This window comes from Panonychus citri, unplaced genomic scaffold, assembly GCF_014898815.1.
Source record: "Panonychus citri isolate SS breed McGregor unplaced genomic scaffold, ASM1489881v1 Contig00141, whole genome shotgun sequence".
NCBI classification, from domain to species: domain Eukaryota; kingdom Metazoa; phylum Arthropoda; class Arachnida; order Trombidiformes; family Tetranychidae; genus Panonychus; species Panonychus citri.
Window position 1 is genome coordinate 2,913,499 of NW_026515546.1, and position 21,889 is coordinate 2,935,387.

General features: G+C 31.1%; 4 protein-coding genes across 6 annotated transcripts; 2 read left to right on the forward strand and 2 right to left on the reverse strand.

The window, feature by feature from the left end:
* The first annotated feature begins 68 nt into the window (after positions 1-68).
* LOC128395069 (probable serine/threonine-protein kinase tsuA) lies at positions 69-5,031 on the forward strand. Its single transcript, XM_053355451.1, has 6 exons — positions 69-304; positions 393-520; positions 624-2,888; positions 2,981-3,058; positions 3,183-3,293; positions 3,372-5,031. The coding sequence occupies exons 1-6, from the start codon at positions 187-189 to the stop codon at positions 4,881-4,883; spliced, it is 4,212 nt and encodes a 1,403-aa protein (XP_053211426.1). The 5' UTR covers positions 69-186; the 3' UTR covers positions 4,884-5,031.
* Positions 5,032-5,051: 20 nt separating this feature from the next.
* LOC128395071 (bifunctional arginine demethylase and lysyl-hydroxylase psr-1-like) lies at positions 5,052-6,338 on the reverse strand. Its single transcript, XM_053355452.1, has 4 exons — positions 5,891-6,338; positions 5,440-5,818; positions 5,248-5,377; positions 5,052-5,185 (listed from the first exon to the last, which is right to left on the reverse strand). The coding sequence occupies exons 1-4, from the start codon at positions 6,241-6,243 to the stop codon at positions 5,100-5,102; spliced, it is 948 nt and encodes a 315-aa protein (XP_053211427.1). The 5' UTR covers positions 6,244-6,338; the 3' UTR covers positions 5,052-5,099.
* Positions 6,339-8,812: 2,474 nt separating this feature from the next.
* Positions 8,813-16,366, forward strand: LOC128395210 (putative uncharacterized protein DDB_G0277255). Its single transcript, XM_053355608.1, has 5 exons — positions 8,813-9,237; positions 9,332-9,403; positions 9,848-10,093; positions 12,298-12,366; positions 12,505-16,366. The coding sequence occupies exons 1-5, from the start codon at positions 9,081-9,083 to the stop codon at positions 15,657-15,659; spliced, it is 3,699 nt and encodes a 1,232-aa protein (XP_053211583.1). The 5' UTR covers positions 8,813-9,080; the 3' UTR covers positions 15,660-16,366.
* On the reverse strand, positions 16,085-21,889 carry LOC128395211 (ataxin-2-like protein). 3 transcript variants are annotated; one of them, XM_053355610.1, is made up of 9 exons: positions 21,669-21,889; positions 20,833-21,004; positions 20,323-20,506; positions 19,948-20,191; positions 19,509-19,841; positions 18,915-19,067; positions 18,412-18,762; positions 17,214-18,322; positions 16,085-17,136 (listed from the first exon to the last, which is right to left on the reverse strand). In XM_053355610.1, exons 1-9 carry the CDS (start codon positions 21,770-21,772, stop codon positions 16,766-16,768), a joined length of 3,021 nt encoding a protein of 1,006 aa, XP_053211585.1. In that variant the 5' UTR covers positions 21,773-21,889; the 3' UTR covers positions 16,085-16,765. The 3 variants fall into 3 exon arrangements, with proteins under 3 accessions (XP_053211585.1, XP_053211584.1, XP_053211586.1); XM_053355609.1 differs by having other exon boundaries at positions 16,085-17,145; XM_053355611.1 differs by lacking the exon at positions 18,915-19,067 and having other exon boundaries at positions 16,085-17,145.

Genomic DNA, 21,889 nt, shown 5'->3' on the forward strand with positions numbered 1-21,889 from the left:
ATGAAGCGCTTCAGATGTTTGACTTTTCTTTTCCTTTCTAATGTGAGTTGTCATTTGTTATTTTCTAACATTGAAAATTATTGATTATGTTTTAATTTCTAAATTGTTGATATACTTATTTAATTGTTTGTTTTTTGTTTATTTATTTTGTTTCTTTGTTTAGTTAAATGGTTAAATTAATACACAATGAGTAGATATTATCAATTAATTGTATTCTTAACTGTCTATTGTATTAAAAATAATTGTGATCAAACTGAGTCTTCACCAGGTTATCAGTTAAAGTGTAAAAATGATATTTGTAGTGGTAAATATTTTTCCCTTTAATTGTTTTTAATTTATTTATATTATTTTGTATTTTATTCATTTCCTTTTATCTTTTCTCATGATTACAGAATCTATTGGATTAGTGGTGGCTACTCAGAACTATCGTCCTGATGAGAGGCATAAATTAAAATACAACATTGAAGATAAAATTGAAATTTTTGGGACTACAATTGATGGTCAATATTATTTTGCTAAGGTAAGTGTAAATACAAAATAAGTATGATTGTGATTATGATTAGTTTAATTTATTCAATAATTGACTATTTTTTCTTATTTTCATTTGGCAAATTTTATTGTAGCTCAATGACCGTCAAGGCCTAGTTTCTAAAAAATTAGTTCGAGAGGTGAAACAATATTTAAAAGAAGATGATTTAATATTAACCAATTTGGATGATTCTTGGAAGCCTATTATCAAGTTGGAACCAAGTGATGGAGATTCTTTTATACAAAGTAGTACTTCAAGCTCGGTTGAAGAAGAGATTACATCGAATTCAGCTGATGATGTTTCAATTTCAATTAGTGAAAATATGGATATTAAACCAGATATTCAATCAGTGTCTGATTCACCCATTGACAAATTACAGACAAGTTTTCAACCTGGAAATAATCAAGAAGAACCAACATCAAGCCTTCAAGATTTTCAACATGATCAAATGAAAACAGTGGATTCATCAATTGCTGTTAAATCAGAAGAGATTACAAAAAGTCAACCTCAACAAGCTAATACCGATATTGTACCAACAATGCCATCTATAGCTTCTGATCCACCCAGATTAACCACCGAAGTTGATGGAACAACATTTCCAGTTGATGAATATGAAGAAGACGAAGTCTCTCTACAATCAAGTACACCAACTCCAAGTATGGATATGAGACCACCACCATTTGTAGGATATTCGGGGCAAAACAATGGAATTGGACCTTCTGATATTCCATCCAGAAGTAATACTCCCAATCAACAATCATTCGGAGCTTTAAATCTCTCTCCAAGTGTGGAAATGTCCAAAGTTAATGGAAATTCAGAAGCGAGTGTTGTTATGGATCAACCAAATATCAATTCACAAGATAAAAATCCAACTCCGACTGTTCCAGATGATCCAATAAACAAAGAAGACCAACCTCAAGAATCTAATGTTTTCAACGAAATTGTCAACGAAAAGAGTCCAGAACTTTCCCCTTCTATTGTCTATGAATCAATTCCGTCTTCATTACCTTTACATCCAATTAATACCGATGATCTTGCTGGTCGAGAGTCTAATTTATCACCTCAATCTGAATCGTCATCGGATGTAAAAGGAACAGGTTTTGTTGATAATGTTAATAATCAACCAAGTGAGACAACAACAGCTACACCAGCAACTGAATCTTTATCTCCTGCTTTAGTTGATGGAATCACTGATTCACAAAATGGCCACACAACAAATTCAATTGACAGCGATCAGTTGATTGATAAACTCGATGTAAACAACATTGAATCAAATGAAATCAATTTGCAACCACAAGTCCAAAACCAGGACCAATCGTCATCAACACCTTCACCTTTGATTGATACTGATAGAGATCAGTACAGTTTTCCATCAAATCAGGAAGAAAGTAAAATCCAAGAGAGTCACAAGGATGAAAGTCCAACTGATGAAGTTCACCATCATGGTACAGTTGAAACAGAAATTCAGAATCCAAAAATTAACGAGGTTTCATCAACTCCATCACCAATACTTCAACAACAACAACAACAACAACAACAATTACCTGCATCATCACAACCTTCAAATTATAACCAACAACAACCTTTACCGAATCAAGATGAACCAGTGCATCAATACAACCAACCTAATTATCATCATCAAACTGTGCATCAACAACAACAACCTCAACGTCCACCAATTATTGGTACAAATGATGATTATAAACACAATAATCAACCTGATTATCCCTCTGATGAAATGACACATCAGATGGCAGCTGAAGTAGAGAAACAATCTTATCTTTCCCCCTCATCATCATTATATTTACCACCTCAACAAGAATCAGTGACAACAGACTTACCTTTATCATCATTACAACCATCACCTGATTCAGATTCAGATTCATCTCTACATCTCTCATCATCAGTTAACAATCAAAATTTTGATTCCAACTTGGCGCTTCCAATGCAATCTTCATCATTACTTTCCAACAGTGCAAGTCCATCTGACCAACAATCAACTTTCAATGGTCCATCTGAATCATTAACTGATAGTTTTACACAAACAACTTTCACCGAAACACCGATATCAACAAATTATCCTGACGCAATGCGCTCACAAATTACTTTACTCACAACACTTTTACCAGAACCAGTGATTGACTATTTACATCATGTTAACTTTTCACCATCAATTTTTGTCATTCTATTGATGATAACAATTACCTGGTTGGTTATGTTTATCACATCAAAAATCCTCTCCTCACATAAGGAGAAAGTTTCCCTAGAAGATCAACTTTGCCGTAACCATGGGGAAAATTTTAACCTTAAAACAGAAAGAGATTATCTATTTGATGAGTTGGCGGCTGAGAAAGAAAAGGTAAGTGAGTGAGAGAGAGAGAAAAACAAAATGATCTCCATTATAAGAAATTAACTCATTTTATCTTTTTCCCATTCTTTTCCTGGTAACAGAATTCACGTTTACTCAAGGAACATCTAGAGATTAAGGATAAATTTGAGAATATCAATCATCACATTGAACATTCTGAGGTATTCAGTCAACAATCAATACACTAAATTCAATTTGGCAAATTGTATATAAATTTTATTGTTGCTAATTTTCTACTTTCCCTCTTTCTGTTGTTATCTTTTTCCTATTCTAATTCAATATCAGAGTGAGAAAAATAGTCTAATCAGCAAGTTGGAATCATTGGTTAATGAAACACGCAAGCAAAAACAGAGGATTGAACAGCTTGAGAAAAACAATGAAACTCTCAAGAATGAGGTGAGTTTATTACCATTTAACCTTTTAAATAATCGATACAATTTTCTAATCCAATGTTTATATTGTTTTAATTTTCAGTCTTCTGAGGCCAATGATGAACTTACCCGAGTAAAACTTGATCTAGATAAATTGTCAAAAGAATTAGAAGAAAAAGCTGATTCACTTGAAGCAGCGCAAATGGAAATTGAAAAATATGCTGATACTAGTGAGCAACTGACCCAAGAAGTGAAATTATTGAAAAAGAAAGAAACTCAACTAGAAACTGACCTTAAGCGAATGGTCAAGCAGGAGGAAATCATTGAGAAATTAAAAATGGAATTGGAAAATGCTGAACAAGAAATTAATTCAATGAAATCATTTATTGACAATACAAATGAATCTGCTGAATACTCACTGGAATCATTACTGGATGGAATTAAATTAAAGGCAGAATTAAGTGTCGCTCAAAAGCAATTAAGATCAATTAAGGAGGAAAAAGATGCACTTTCCAATAAAACAGCTGAGATGGAGACACGATTAGCTAAAGCAGAGGTTGATTCAAATGAAGCAATTAAGGCTAAAGATGAGGCTGAAAGACGATTACAAATATTGAAAACTTATTTCAATGAACAAGAAGTCAAATTACAATCAGAACTTGGAACATGGAAATTAAAATATGAAGAAATGCTTTCTCGAAATGAATCAGTTCCAGGATATATTGAAGATCTAAAGCGTTCTAATGAATCATTGAAGAATCAAGTTGAAAGTTTAGAACGTGAAATCGCCAAAAGAGAGGAGAAACACCGAGTCGACTGTAGTAAACTCGAACGTGACAAGCATGAACTATACATGTCAAAAATTCGAGTTGTTGACGATTTAAAGAATCTAAAATCTGAATGTGAAATTTTACGCAAAAAGTTAACACTTAAATCACAAGGTTATTCAGATGATGATTTAAAACATTCAACAGGAGTCGATGGATCAACATCATCAACAGGAGTTAATTTAGATTCACTACCACCTCCACCTCCACCACCCACTGGATATCTTGAAGATACACTTGATTCATCAGCTGCAAGTGGACCTTGGTCACTTGGTACAATTGACCCACCGCCACCATTTCCTGTAAGCTGGATGAATTCAGGTGACTCCTCAACCTCGGGTTACAGTTCATTGCCTCCAGCACCGATGCCTTTACAACAACATCAACCATCTAATCATCATCATTATCCCTCTCATCATCATCACTCTCATTACCCTCCAGCCCCTCAAATGCCTCCAATGCGTGATACCTATTCACCAAGCTCTCAACGATCCCATGATCAGCGAAGTGTCCGAAGTGATATATCTTTCTCGTCAACAAATAATTCACATCATCATTATCCAAATTACGGTCCACCGCCACCCCTACCACCCCAAACTGTCCAAGGACCTTTTTCAAATCCAATACCATCACATTGGTCTGTCAATACCCAACAGCAGCAGCAACAACAACAACAACAACAACAACAACACCCACATCAATATCAAAATCCTCAACAATCCCAATCATCACATAACGAGTCTTCAATAAATTATGATTCTAGAAATTATTATACCGGTGGACGGTAACATAAAATCAATTGATTAACTTTATCGATTAACTAAAATTGATTCTCCCTCTTTTCTCACTCTCTTTCTCTCTCTCTTGTGTAATATTTACTTTATTAATTAGTATATTAATTGATTATTAAAAAAATTATTGTTATTTTCAATATTATTTTTCAACATGAATCTAATATTTTTATTAACTAAATATTACATGAAATGATTAATCTTTTAATTGTTTCAATCATATTCTGATCCAATTGTGATACTTAGTTCATCTCCAACAATTTGAGTCCCATGAAACCATTTATTTGTATCCAAGACAACTGATAGAAAGATTGAAACAATTAGTTAAATTGGATGACAATTTAAATTGCATTTCACTCACTTATATCTCCTGGATTAATTGTTACCTCAAATCTTTTACAATTAAGGTAACAATCAAGTGGAGGTTCAAGAATCCATTTTTTGGTTCCCTTAATTTGTGCTTGCCATGAAGGATAACCAACATTATCAATCTGATGAACAGATAAACAATTAAATAATTTGGTAACAATTTAGCTAATTGTTAATCACTTACGTGCATTGGTGCACCATAACCAGGGGTTCCCATGAATATCCAATCAAGTCTTGAATCCTCTGAATTAATCGGCAGAAATTGTGGTTTATGATAAAATTGTCTCAGAATTGATGTTATCCTTGGATCACAATTAGACCAACCAATATACCATGGAGTTGATTGATTGTAATTAACTTGATCTGGAATTGATTGTAAAGCTTGTATGAGTGATTTGTAGGAAGTTGAATACGGAAAAAATTGACAACGATATTGATTATGATCAGAATTAATTGTTGACAAATATAATTGTTGAAAAAACTTCAATGAAAACACATCCAAAGCTTTCCAATTAGATTTAATTGCTCCTCTAATTATTAATGGTTCCATTGAATAAGCAAATCTTAATTGTAAACGATAATAATAAGTAAAATATTTGATTACTTGGAATTGATTTGGATTTTTAATTGTTTACCTTGATTCAAATTGTTCACTTGTAATATTTGTAACTTCAATGATCTCTTTAATTGTTTCACATTTTGAACAATTAACTGGTGGATGAAACAATTTACTCCAACTTGATGGGATAACAATTGAACAAGAACCTCGGCCACTAATTAATTTAACTGAATTTGAAACAAGTGAAACAATTAGACTGTAATTACCAAGATAGATAAAGTAGTAAATTATAATTAAGGTAACAATTAAAGATCGTATCGATTGGTTAGCTAATTGTGGATAAATCCAATCAGAATCGTCTATTAGTTGAGAGGTTAATTGTTGATCACTAGAATTTACAATTGATTTTGATTTAGTTTTACGACCCATGATAATTAACAATTACAACTAACAATTTGTAAATTGTTTTCACACAAGAAAATGGGTAAGCTAAGATTGAGAAGAAGCAACAATTTAACTAATCATCTCATGTTTACCTTGATGATTATGTAAACAATTAATTTAATCACAAATTTTCAGCCAATTCTCAGTAAATATTAACATAATCTTAATCCTTAATTATTAATAGTAACAATTTAAATCACAAAATGTGATTTATCTTGAAATCTAAACGTTTTTTGTTATGTTAATTTAACTAAACTGAAAATGATTGATTAATATTCAACCATCTTAAAGTTAATTGTTACTTTGAAACTTTTCAATCTATTTATTAACAACAATTAGATTGATTTAGATTGAATTGATTTACTTTTTCAGGGGAAATTTGTTACTTTTTAAATTGTCACAAATTTTGTCCAACAATTTAGTTGATTGTTTATTAAAGTGAACAAAATTACTTTACTCTGAAAAGGTTAGATTATTTTTGCTGATTTCTCATTGATTTCAAATTTAACTTTAATTTTTTAATCGTAACAATTTAATCGTTCATCAAGATTAATTTGTTCACTTAATTGTTTATATGTTTAGTTGATTTCTCGGCCAACCCATTATAACAATTAAGGTGCAGCTCAGTGATACATTATCATCATCATAATCAAAATTGATTGTTAGTAACCAATTACAATCAATTTTCAATGTTTAATTATTAGTAAAAGTGATTAAATTAAGTTTTCTTGTGATTTTCAAAAATTAAACTGATGATACAATCAGTAAATTTAACTTATTATAAAACAATTAAATATATTCAATATACAGCCACGAAAAATGAGATGAGAACAAAAATTATATCAATTGCGCATAAAGAGATAATTTAATCAAATTTAAAAGAGAAATTGTATTGATTTAGATGGAAAGTAATAGAAAAATGTAATCACAATTAGAAAAAAATTATCTCTCTATGCTTATAAGTCACAATTTCTGTTCTCATCTCATTTTTCGTGGCTGTATTAATGAAATTAGTTATTATTAGTATTCAAAGTTATAATTGTAACAATTAAGCGACTAGATTACAAATAGTTAACAATAATTGTTACAATTAATTCAAGATCAATTTGAAATTATCATTGATATTCAATGTTAATTGTTCATTAAATATTAATATAAACAATGGTTATGATTGATTTACGATAACAATTAGCTAAATCATTGAATCTTTTGATAATCAATATTGATTCCCAGTTAATCAGAAAATCAAAATGATTAAAAGTTAATTACACTGTAATTTAAATGAGAAAGAAAAAAGTTGAAACAATTAACTTATTGATTAAGGAAGAAGATATAAAATTGATTTGGTTAATCAAAGTGAAACCAAAACACCAACAACAATTAGTTAATCAATTGGGTGTGAGCCGTTGGATTTGATTGAGTTGATTAAACAATTTTAGAATCAACCAGTTTAATCAATTTAAATCTAATCAAATCTAAATCTTGATCCTAATTACAATTTACTATTTAAATCAATTTTGTTTAATTTTTTTCATCTTCTCCTCTACTAATTAATTAATTAATTACTAATCAGTGACTTATTATGTCTGGAGTTAAAAGTTAATCTAAATGATAATTAGCTAAAAGTTAACAATGAAATTTACGGTTTAATTAATTAACCAAAAATTTGACCAGAAAACTAATTAATCAATTAGTTGATTGTGGTTAACAATCAAATAATAACGTTACAATTAAATGTGTAAGTGTAGGTTGAGAGTAAAATTTACATGAGAAACAATTAAAACTAATCAGTAATCAAATCTAATTAGATATTGAAAGCGGAGACCAATTTAAATTGCTAATCAAATTATCAATAAAAGTAAAGCTAATTGTCTAAATCGAGAATCTAATTGTTAAAACAATTAACGAGATCTATCAATAAATAGCTCACATCAATCATAATCATTATCTTAATTAATTATTTGGCAACAATCAATGAAAGTGAAAGAAACTTGTTAATTAATTAATCAATTAATCATAATGAATCAAAATGTTTCAACAAATTAGGAAGCAACTTGTTTCCAATGCTTCATCTGAACGTAATAGTAAAAAGTTAATTAAGATTTTAAGACAATAATGATTATAACAATTAAGTAAATAAGTGTGATGATGATGGACAATTGAACAATTAATTAATCAATTAATCGTTAATATCCATAAATGATTACCAAAAAGAATCGGTTGATTGTGAAAATGAAACTTTCTTAATTGATGATTTATTTTCACCTTCCAGGTAAATCTATTAACAGAGTTGAAAGTTAATGAGGAAATGAAGATAAATTATCATCTTAATGATGATGAGGATGAAGATGAAGAGGAGGTTAATAAAATTAGTGGGTGGTGAAGATGAAGATGAGGATGAAAAAGGTAAGAGTTGAATAAAAGAGAGAGAGAAAACTTTTTCTTTTAAAAGAAAACTTTATCATCATTTTATCTTCTTGATCATCATTTTGATCATCATGTTGATCATCATGTTGATCATAAACCTTTTCCTTTCTCTTTGCCCTGAAGGGAGGAGGCGGTTGTGGTGGTGATGGTGGTGATGGAGTAGTAGGAGGAGGGATAAAGATGATGAGGAAGATGAAATTTGTCGATTTGTTTGTTTTCCATTAATTGAAGAAACTTTTTTTTTCTATCTCATCATGTCCATTACATTTTAACTATTAGTTAATTGTTGACTTTTAATTGTGATTATTTGGTGTGTTTATGTGTTTTCAGTGATTTGGATTAACATTAACAATTCCTATTGTGATTATTGATGATTTACAATCAAACAATCAAAAATGAGAGACGATGTTAATTGGTTAACATGGTTTCACCGATGGACAATTAATCAATTGATTGTAGTTGGTTTAATCTTATTATCTTCTAATTGTTGTGTTAATTATTCAAATGGTTTTAAATATATTTCATTGGATTCAACAAATCAACGGATTAATGGTAATTAATAATTTTGTGTCTTTTTTGGTTCCATTTAATTGACTAATGTTTTAATATCCTTGCTAATTGTTGATAACTTTTTCTGCAATTAAAGTTACTCTGGATCCGGAATTTGATCAATTAAATAATACGATTACGGATAATACAATTACGGATAATGATTCAGGTAATAATTAGTGTTAATTGTTAATAAAATTGATTATTATTTGTATGATCAGTAAAATTGTTTCAATTAAACTACAATCAAACCTAATGGATAAAGTTGACCCTCAATGTTTAATCTGAGTGATATTGTAACAATTTGTTAATTGTTGATGCAATGATCAATTCCATGTGATCATCAAGCATCAAACTATTCAAGAAATCAAAGTTAATTGTTTGACTATTTGTAATAATTTAAGGAATGTGATGGTAACAATTAACAGAAAGATTTAAGAAAAAAAATTCAGAATCAATATTATCCATTCAAGGGTAACTATCAATACAAATTAAAGTCCCACATTAACATCATGATCAACAATTAACTGATCTATAAGCAAACAATCAACTATACAGATCATGATTATCTGAGAAAAATCAACTAATCACCTTAATTGTCACTTAATTACAGAGGAAGGACATGCAAAAGTCGTTAAAACAATTTCAACTCTACTTGCTGAATCGTTGAATAAAAGTATTGGTCATTTTCAATATATTCAAGATGTGGATCTTAATCATAACAATCAAGGTTCATCTGAATCATCTGAAGAATCAGAATCATCAGAATCAAGTGGATTAAGATTACCATTAATCTCAAATAAATCATCTGATAAAAAAGTCCCATGTTCAAATAAGATATCAAAATCTAATCGCAATGGTAAGTCAACAATTAACTTATTGAATTGTCTGAATAATGTTGATAATTTTGCTTTAAAACATCATTTGAAATTTGATTGTGATCATTTGAAATAAACTGAGTTAACAGTTAATCGTTACGATTAACATTTAGATGTTTATTACAATTAGATTGGGAAAATTGAAATTTACAATTTTAATTTGAATTTGTGAACATTATGATTGGTTTTTTGACGAAAAAAAAAAGATCAACAAGTTTGTCCTTTTAAAGATCATCTTCATAAACGTTAAATCATCATCTTTATTAGAAACGTGATTAGATTTGATTAGAATGATTAAAATTGATTGTTGTAATTTAATAAACGATTCCACTGAGATGGAGACAGTTGGAAAGAAAAAAATATTTAGATTCTAAATGATCAGTAATCGAAGATGCTACTGAATGAAAAAAGGATGAAATTGATGATGAGGATGAGAGATGATCTTGTGAGAGATGAAATTTTTTACCTTGGGTAAGACTTGTGAATGAGATCAAGATGATGAGAGGATGAAAGAGAAAGAGAAAGAGAGAGATGATGATGATGAAAAAAGATCTTTATTTATCATCTCTCTTTTTTCATCTTTCTTTTCAAAAATGGTTTCCTAATATTGGAAAAAGAGACGAGGATCATCAGTTTACCTTTTTTTTTCATCTTCTTCTCATCTTTTTTTATCATCATCTTCACATGATAGTGATGATGAAGATGAAGATGATGACAATTTACCTTGAGGGCAAATTACAATTGGAAATATAATGAAAAGTAACAAGTTACACCTAATCAACGGTTGATTTAACTTTCCATTTATCATAAGTAAAACTTTTACTCCTGAAAAATGAAGTTTATTTTGTTTTTCAAACAATTTGTTGAGAATCACATTGATCAGTTGATTGCTATATTTATGATTGGTGATTAGTATTCATTTAACTAAATCATTAATTAATTCAGAAATTAGTTTCTATCACGATTTGTTTGTGTATGTTGATGATTAACTTAGTTATTACAGTTACTACAATTTAATGAATAACTTGGTTGGTAAATCCAATTGAAAAGGTTACAATTGTTTACCAAATTAGCATTTGATTTAGATATTCAGTAGATTGGTAATCTGTTAATCAGATAGGATTAAAGTTAAATTGTTGGTGCCTGATAATATCATTAAACAATTAACATTGTCAATCATGAATATTAACTTAATTTCTTGAAAAAAAAAGTTCAATCAAGTTTCAGAATCTTAATTGTTACAACAAAAAGGGAGAGATTATTAAAATTGTAACTATTAATATGTAAAAGGTTTGGTTAAGATTTTTCAATTATAATTAACTAATTGTTATTATTACTTTTGTTATTGTTATTGTTATTGTAACTTTGCATCTTTTGATTACTGCAATTTAGTTTGATTATTATTCAATGATTAGTTTACAATTAGCTGATTTTGTTTAGTTAATGGTTTTTGTTTACCAAATATTATTAGTTTAAGGTTAAACCGACTGATTATAATTGGTTAAATTGTGACAATCAGTGATAACAATGTGATAATCAAATCAGTGATACTTGATAGTTGATTAGTAAGTAAATTGATATTATTAATACAATGACAGTTAATTGTCAGATGATTAGTTTAGAGGGATGTTAGTTAATTGTATCTGGATGTTAGGATTGTTAAATTGTTATAGGAGTTGAAGAAAAAAAAATCAATTAATCAAAGTTTCATTTAATTTAGTAATCAACTTGATTGTCGTTAAAATTTCAAAATCAATTGCAATTAATTTCTCATCAAAAGCAAAATTGATTGTGAAAAGTTAATCAAAAAGTCAAACTCGTTTAGTTGATTTCAAATCAATAACCTGAATTGAAATGATTGATTTAATGATAATGACGATGATAATGAATAAATCATCATACTAATTAGTTTAATTAAGTGATAATAGTTGACAATGGGCAATTAATTGACTATCAAACGATAAACCCTAACAATTAACCAAATCTTATCAAAATTAACCATGAAAATGTTACAATTAACATAAACAAAGTTACATTATCAATGAGACTGTAAAGTTAATCAATTTATGAATGAAATGATTATGATCATTGAAAGATTATGATTAATACGATTGATTTAATTTTGGATTAAAAGTAATTTGATAATCAAATGTTGAAATTTTTCTTAATTAAATTTACAATTCAGATTCTTCAAGTGAATCAGTTATTCTGGATTATCCAACAGAAAATGGTTATAATAATTCAATTTTATCAGGTAATTAATATTATCCTTTTAATTAATAACATTTATCAGTGACAATTAAAGTTATATTAATATACTAATTTCCCTTTTAACATTAAATGATATTATTTACCATTTATTTTTTTTACTAAATCATCAATTTACCAACAGTTACATTAACATCATCATCATCTAAAAGTGTAGCAGATCAACAAGAAGATGAAATTAAATCAACATCATCCTCATCCTCATCTCCATCATCATCAGACTTTAATCCAACTAATCTGGTTACTCAGGTCACTGGCTTATCAAAATCAACGGTTAACCGGAATATCGGTTCAATATATTACGACGAGGATGAGGACGATGATACTGAAGATGAAGATGGCGAAAATGATGAAAATGAAGATAATCAACAATTTAATCGTAATCACAATTATAACAGTGATAAGATTAATTTACGAAACTATTTTAAATTGAAAACTAAATCATCTTCACCAATAGAAACGGTAACTAATCCATCACCAGTTTATCAACCTGAAGGATATGATGAATCAAGGGAATTGATTAAAACTCGAGAAACCAATATCAAGATTAAAGGTGATCATGGATTAATTAAGTCTAATCATGATAGAAAAAAATTATCAAACAATAGAAAAGGTAAAAAAGTTAATAGTAATTCAATCAATAATACAACACAATTTATCTGTATTAAAGTAATTGATGGTAAGGTAAATTCACCGATTTTGGCTAAGCAAATTTACCCACAATTAAAAGAGTCTTCATTAATTATGCCAACAATTCCGAAGATTCCTATGAGTTATCAATCATATAAACGTTATTTAGTTAACAATGAGACAGCAGCAACAATTAACGGTAAACAATTAAGTTACAATGGAGATGGAAACAGTTCCAATTTGAATGGAACAGAAAAATCAACTCAAAATGGAAACACAATTAACGTTAGAAGAGGTAAAACTTATTCGCAACGTTATTATCCCGTTAATTTGGTTTCTCTTGATTCAATTAAATCATTGGATAGTGTTAATTATACCTTAACCTCTACTCTCTCATTTGGTGACAATGTTAATTCATCATCTTCAGATTATTATGTTGGCAATAATCAAAGAAGGATAAGTTCAACAATTAATGAGACAAGTTCATCTTCGGATATTGATTATGGGTATCGATCGGGTTCCAGTGATAAAAAGGTCACTTTTAAACCGATCACTTATAAGACGACGGTGATTATACCAAAAATAACCACGACCACAGTTTCATTGTCCACTAATTATCCTAAATTGTCCAGTGAATCGACAACCAAAATGACACCAACAACAGCCCAAAGCACAACCACCACTCCGATGCCTTCCACCTCGGTGGTTACTTCATCTTCATCTTCATTGTCTTTAGCTGATATTCCTGAATTACTTTCTAATAAGATTGCCCTTGAAGCTAAAAATAAAAGCAAACAGTCAAAGGTTGGAGGTAAAGGTAAAGATCATCATTATCATACTAAAGAATCAAAATCTTTGGGTTATCATAATGCTAATAAGAAAGGTGATAAATCAAATAAAAAAGAGATTCAATTGATAAACTTGGGAAGTTCAATATCACCTCAACGATTTATTTCAAGTCGAATACGTTTTCCTGATCCTAATGAGCCTCAATTATCACCAACACCACTTTCATCAATTGATTCATCTTTTGATTCCTTTGAATTAACTCAACCACCAGAGGAACCGATAATTATACCCAATTCACTTATACGTCCAACCTTTGGTCTTACAACAATTGGACAATCACACCATCAACAATTAACTGCCCCAAATCTTAATCCTTATACTAATTACCAACAAAATCCACACAATTATCATCATCATCTTAATCCCATTCACCATCATCACTCACATCAACAACAACAACAACAACAACAATCACACCAGCAGCAACGACCAATTCAACAGCAGATTCAATTTTCACCTCAACAATTAACAATTAACAACCAGCAACCAGTTACATCTAATCAATACAATTTAAACCCAGAAATCATACCAACTAGTACATTGGTACCAAATGATTTAACTGAAAGTCCATTGATTGGATTAATTAGTCCACTTAGTTCATCGTACAAAGGATTAGCGTCCAAAATCAAATCAGCAATTAACTTTTCAACTAAACAACAACAATCTCAACCTCTACCATCACAATCATCTCAACAACAGAAACAACCTCAAGTCCAATCAACGGCTCAAATTTATCAACACAATCATCAAGCTCATAATCCTTATCCATTTAATTACAATTCATATGAACAACCAACTGGATACGAGACAATTTATGGTAAATTAAATTCACCTGATTTACTTTACACTTATGATCCTCGATTAACAGGTAATTACAACAAACCAGAAAGTAATTTAGTCCAACCTTATCTGACCAATGTCCAAGGATCATTTGTCCGTCAACCAGCATCTAAATTACTGCGACAATATCAAGCTTTGGTTACGAGCGCTTCGTCAATTGTTCAACGTCATCCGCCTCAGGCAATTAGTCCAACTAATCATTTACCTCATCATCGACAGCAGCAGCAACAAAATCACCATCACCATCAACCTCAATCACAATCAAATCGTCAACAATCAACGTTAATCTCTCAATCATCACCAACATTTTATCCTGTTTTTCAACCGGTTCAAAGTTTACCTTTGAATCCACATTCATTTGTTTCTGATGCTCATCAAATTGCACAATTTAACTCCGCTTACAATCATCCAGTTAATCATCATCTTCTCAATAATCAACAGTTAAGACCTTCGGGGGAAATTTTATCGTTACATCATCGTAATAGATTACAAGTAAATCATCTTACACCAATTGAATCAATATCTTCATCATCGTCACAATCAAAGGTAATAAGAGATACACCAGGAGGAGCAATTAATAAAGATGAAGGTGAAATTATCGGTATATCATCTTCCTCATCTTCATCATCTTCACCACTTTCAACTGATGAAACTGATAAACAATCAATTCAATCATCAACAGTTTCATCGTCAAATCGTAAAAGTAACAAGTCGAAAACAGGTTCATCTCGAAATCGCAATTCAAAGTCTAAAAGTAAACGGAAAAGTCGCCGAAGCAGTTTAACGTATTCACCATTAATGAGCATAGTCAACTCATCATCTTCTTCATCCTCATCATCACCAAATACCAGAACTAATTATAATCCGTGTTCATCAACAAATTGTCAACAATCAACTGGTGGTCTATTGTTTAATCCAAGTCGATCAGTTAAATTTGAATTGAGAGATGCGTTACCTTGATTAACAATTACCTCGAGAATCAATTAAATTGTATAAAAAAAAATTTCACTTCATTTATCAAATAAAATATAAAATAAAATAAGAAAAAAGTTTTCAAAAGTAACAATTAACTAGATAATCGTTAATTATTAAAGTTGATTAACAATTAGATAACAACTTGGGTGTAAGCCTTAAATTGTAATTCAACATTTAATCAACAATTAATTAACTTTTACTTTCTCATCTGTTCAAAGTACAAAAGATGAGAAACTAATTAAGATTAAATTGATTAGATTGAAAGGTTTTTCTGTTTCCACTCATAATCTCATCTCGTATCAAATCAATTTAATTTAAAGATTATAATGATTAGTGGGATTAAGAAAAACAAAAGCCCGAGAGATGTTTAATTATAAATGAAATTAATTTTCGTTTAAGACTAATTAGGATTAGTTTTTTTTGATAACCAACGGTTAACATTTTTGTTTATTTTTTTATTAATATAAATAATACTAACATCAAAGTTGAAAGCATTCCAATATACATTAATTGTTGAATATCATTTAATAATCTGAGTGATGATCATTGGTTATTGATCATCACTAATTGTTAGAATGGATTCAACAATGTGTTTATACTTGAAACACAATTAACGCAACTTTTTTTCTTGGTATTTTTTTTATGGACAATTAACATGCCTTTAAAGCAAAGAAATGTTAATTGTCCTTAAATGGGGAAAATGTGTAAATATTTCACTTTGAGAATAAATTTTCTTCTTTTCTCTCTTTATTTCTCAATGGGAAATATTATTATATTTAATTAAAGGGATAACCAAAAAAAAAGTTTGATTGGCGACTACGAAAAAAAAGGAAAGGGATAAGAAAAAGTTGCGTTGATTAATTGTGTTTGTTTGTTGTTGTTGTTGTTGTTGTTGTGTTGATTTTTCGGGTGTTCGACTACCATTGACGAAAAGAGTAGTCACTCTACTAGATACAAAGTAACCAAAGTCGCAAGTCATCGGAAGGACTTTCAACTAATTAATTTTTTTAATAATTATTTTTTATATCTCCTGCTCCGTTTAATCTGGCTGATGTTTTTAACTTTTTATGTGTTGATGAAATTAATAAACTTTAATTCCTGATACTGGAGTGGACATGTCCAGATTGGGCCATTTGATGTGAATGAGCCAAATTTTGATTTGGCTGGATAATCAATGGTACCATTTGGTTGACGTAGTGAGCTTGGCTATTAGCGGAATGAGCCGATAGTGAAACGGGAGGCTGTCCTCCTTGAGGACTCAAGTAGATCACAGCTTGCGGTGGAGTCGGGGTTGGATTAGGCACTCTACCCTGATGGTGGACTGGTGAAGGTGTTGGAGCGCCTTGTTGCATTGAGGTGTTAGGGGTTAATGATTGGGGAGTTGAACCAGTTGACATTTGACCAGCTCCGGAAACGTTTTGTTGAGGTTGCACCTGAGTTAACATGTGGGGTTGTAAAGAAACTGGTGCCACTGAAAGAGTTAGGTATCTCCGTTAATGAAAAACGTTTTGATTAGAATAATTAATTTTCAATACTTACTATAAATTGGTTGAAGGTTATGGTCATAGGGTTGTAATTGGGGCATAACAACACCAGATTGAGGTGAGATAATATTCATTCTAGGATGAGGCATGTATACTGATTGATACATTTGTTGTGGTGTACCAGCTGAAGTAACAACACCAGGTTGCTGTTGGGCTCCTGGATATGGACCTTGCATTGGTGATGCAGCGAGAACAGGATGACCAGTTGCAGCAGCAACGGTAGCAGAAGTTTGTGAATAATCGTGTCGATTATTTGGATTCTGGTATTGTTGAGGATTTGATTTACGATAATTTCTAGAGGTATGGGTATTATTGGCAGGTTGAAAGGGAGGCGCACCCGAGATATTTGGAGCTGACATTATAAATTGATTGGGTAGAACAGGAAGAGTTGAAATGAAATGGGTAGACGGTGGGAAAGCTACCATTGGACTTTGCATCCTGGGTTGATGGTGATTTGACTGGTGATGGGGTTGCTGACTATGATTATGAGGATGGTTATGATTATGAACAATAGCGTTATTAAGATAATTAGCCATTGGTACCATAGCTCCTGACGGCGTTGTAGTCGGTGTTGACTGACCACTACTATATGCAGATCGTGGTGTGAATGACTTCATTCCCGGATTAAATTCTTTCGCATTTGGATTTAGCGTTGATTTTTTAACTAATTTTTCAGCCTCATTTTCAGTCTCGGCAGGGATTGGCTCACTAACTGGAGGCGCTGGTTTTGAAGATGGTGTTGAAACTGATGAAGATAATTTTGAATTAGGTGTAGATGAGCTTGTAGTAGCTTCTTGGTCACCTCCTCGGGTTTCTTTAACCTCTAAGTTATTATCACTCTTTGAACTTTGAACGGGTTCCTTATTTTCTCGAGAAGATGATTTTTTATTATCATAAATTCTGAATTCATTACCAAATCTTTTAAGCTCTTGAATATCCTCCTTTTTACGCAGAAGATTAGTTCTTTGTCCGATTTGCGTCCTTTGAGGCAACCCTTGTGCTGGTACATTCTCTTCTGGTCCTAATTGCAGCTGCCCTTGGGCGGATTGGTTATTTTGTGAAAGATTTTGTTGAGGCTTGTCTTTATCTTGTGAAGCACCATGTCTAAAAGGGAAATTGGAATACAAACAATTATATATATAAATGTAAATAAGCAAATAAGTTTATGAGAAATTTTTGATTTATCAACTTACGGAGATTGATGTTGAATAGCATGTTCTTGCTGGTTAGTATTAAATTGTTGTGGAGATGACTGTTGAGATGATTGCTGTTTATTGATTGCTGGATGTGGATGAGCCTGATTCTGTGGGCTTTGGATAGATTGGCTTGATTGTGAGCCTTTAACTTCTTGTTGATGACGCTTTTCATGTTGTGAAGCTTTTTCTTGTTGTTGTTGTTGCTGCTGCTGTTGCTGTTGTTGAATTTGTTGTTGCTGTTGGATTTGTTGTTGTTGCTGTTGTTGATGATGCTGTTGCTGAGCTTGTTGATGTTGGTGTTGTCGTCGAGAGGATTCATGTAAATTACGAGGCTCATTTTTATCAGACCTGAAAGATAATAGTGAAACAAAAGTAAGAAACACAATTAGTAAATCATTTGGGAGGAAGTAAATAGAAAAAATCAGATTAAAAACACAAAAATAAGATGAACACATAATCAGGGGAGAGAGAGAGAGAAAGAGACCAACAAGATTACTTACTTATCCTCTGAATCTTTAGAATTAGAATAACTATTCGACTGCTTAGCATCTAAAGAAGAGCTTTTCCCTTGCTGCCCAGTTTTGTAACCTGACGCAGATGAAGAAGGAGAAATCTGCATGTGTGGAGGCTTAGGTGGCTCTCTAGGAAGTTCCCTGAAACCAAAGCTTAAATATCAGTTCAAAGATCTCAAATAAAAAATTTTCAAGTCGAGACAAGTTAATTTAGGACAAGGTTTGTTTTCGTAAATAATAATAAATGAAAGAGAGAGAGAAAGAGTTACTACATGCAGTTAAATATTACTATTTAAACCGGTTAAACTAGAATTAACATTCACTACATAGAGATAGTGGAAAACATTGTAATCTAAAAAAGTAAACAAATGATTAATTGTACATGCGAAAAGAATTAAAATAAATGGAACGAAACAAATGTGAAAAAGATGTAGGGTCAAATACAAGAGATAGGAAGAAAAGATAAGGAAAAATGTAACTACTACTAAAGTAGAAAGAGGGTGGGGATTGAGAGATTAGAATCTAATATCAAAACAGTTAAAAAGATAAACAAACCAACAGTTAACCAGTGTAAATACGTACGAGTAAGAGTGAGACTGATATTTTGAATGAACAGTCATAGGCGCTGATGATGGAGGACCATTGTTCTGTAAATTTTTACCCCGAGGTCCAATATTTTGACCAGTCATTGGTCCAGTAGGTTTACGGCGAGGCGGTTGTCGGTTATGTTGTGAAATAGAGGGAGGCTCAGGAATAGCTCGGATAACTGCGCTATATTTTTCTTCCTCATCATCGTTAACTTCTTTGGAAACACGATCTCTAGAGGTACCATCAGCCTCGACCTCTTGAGCTATCCTTTCAGCTTCTGCTTCAAGTTGTCGATACTCTTCAGTATCTTGAGGGTTCAAAGGCACACTAATAAGAGAGAGACAGAGAGAAAAAAGTTTAGAAATGTAAGATAATGTTGAGATTAGAGAGAGATTGTGAGAGTCAAAAAATTTGAAAAGATTAAAATACTTACGTGTACTGATGCAAATTATCATCATAGGTTGATTTAACGTTATATTTGTCTTTATTAAGCTTGAACATGTCGTCAGCAGTCCAGCCATTTTGATTAACCTTTTCAGGGCTAGCTTGTTCATCGATAGCAAGACTACCAAGTTCTTGGAGGTTCTCTTCTTGGGGACATTCCCAAGGAACCAGATCCTTGTTTTTATTCAAAGAAGAAGAGTCGAATCGACTAATCTCTGTGTCAGTAAAGTGGCCTAAAGATATAAAGTGAAAAAAAAAGAAGATTAAGTAAAGTTTCCATCGAAAGTTTTCAAGCCTAAAAAAGCTTAGAGAAAGGTCAAAATAGATTAAAGGTTTGAGAGAGTTTGAGATGTGACAAGTTTACCTTTAGCAGCATAGTCTAGGTCCACATTTAGTACGCTTAAGGTCACAATATCAGAAAATTTGAAAATCATAGTGTTATTCACTTGATTGCGAGCTTTTAGACTAGCTAAGAGGCCATTAAGATTCTGGCCTCCGACGACTGTTTTAGGATCAATGAGAGTGACCATATCAACTGCTAATTCAAACTGTAAAGGTAAAAAGAGAGAGAGAGAAAGATACGGTTAGAAAAAGCACATTGTAAACATTTAGAGTAACTTAAAAAAAAAGCATGTGTGAGTAGTGATGTGTATATATTTGTGTATCTATGTGCATGGAGAGTTGATTGAAAAAGCTTAGCATATATGATCCGTGAGAATTGTGATGATGGTAAAATAACCATGAGGTGGAAGATGAGTTAAACATTTGAGTAAGAGTTAGATGTCCCATACAGAGATACACACATATATATAAATGCATATACAGACACTCATATATAAATAATTGTTCAACTGTTATGAAATGAAAGCCTTACATCAGGTGAAAAACAGGTCAATACACCCTCATAAACGTTGCCATCTTTTGTAGTCAGTCTTACACAGGTGCCCATGAGGGAAGTAGTAGCATGCATAAGCCGAGCATTGAAATAAACACCCTCGACATTGGTAACACTTTTTTCACTTGGACCATTTTTAGATCGATAATTTCTGTTCATTGGAAAAGAATAAAGATAAGAGAAATGTTTTAAGATTGATGAGAAAAAGAGGTAACAAAATAAAGAGATAGAGATAGAGATTAAGAGAGGTAAATGTAAATAGGTCAAAAAGGAGAGTTTTTTCTCCAACAATCAAGATGAAGAGAGAGAGAGAGAGAAAAAGAGAGAAAATGCAAGAAGCAAACGGAACACAGTGTATAGATTTGTCAAATTTTCTGCTTTAAGAGATGATGGTCATGAAAAAAATGCTCTTTCACTAAGACCCAATTGTTTTTTCTTTACTTTTTTAAAATGACTAAAAAAGTTTCTATTTTCTTTAGAATAAAATTTTCATAAATTCAAGGCAAGAGATAAAACTCATGGAATAGAATAATTTTTCTGATGAGAATTTCATCAAGAATTAGAGGGAGAGAAAAATTCAGGAATGGGAAAAGAAGTACAGAAAATTTTATAAAGATAGAGAAAATAGTCATGAAAGAGGAAACTAATGAAAGAGAAAGTCGACAGGGAAATATAATCAAAGACAGAGATGAAAAGTAAGAGGGGAGAGTAAGGAAGAAAGAGAAAAGGATAAGACAAGAATAGAAAAAAAGGCAAAAGAGAAGATGAAGGCAGAAAGAGAGAAAAAGAAAGAGAAAAAATGATATTCGGCTTACCTTGTATTTGTATTAGAAACCGAATGGTTTGAGCTATTCATATTAACCGTATTGCTCATTGTTTGACGATTTCCTCTTTTATTGACAGAGGAGTTCATCATCATAAGAAACAATCAAATTAATTAAATTTTCCAATTTGAACAATTAAAATTAATTGTTTAATTTTAAGGTTACACTTTTTTTGAGAATGAAAAAAAACCAAAACCTTAAGAGAAAAGGTC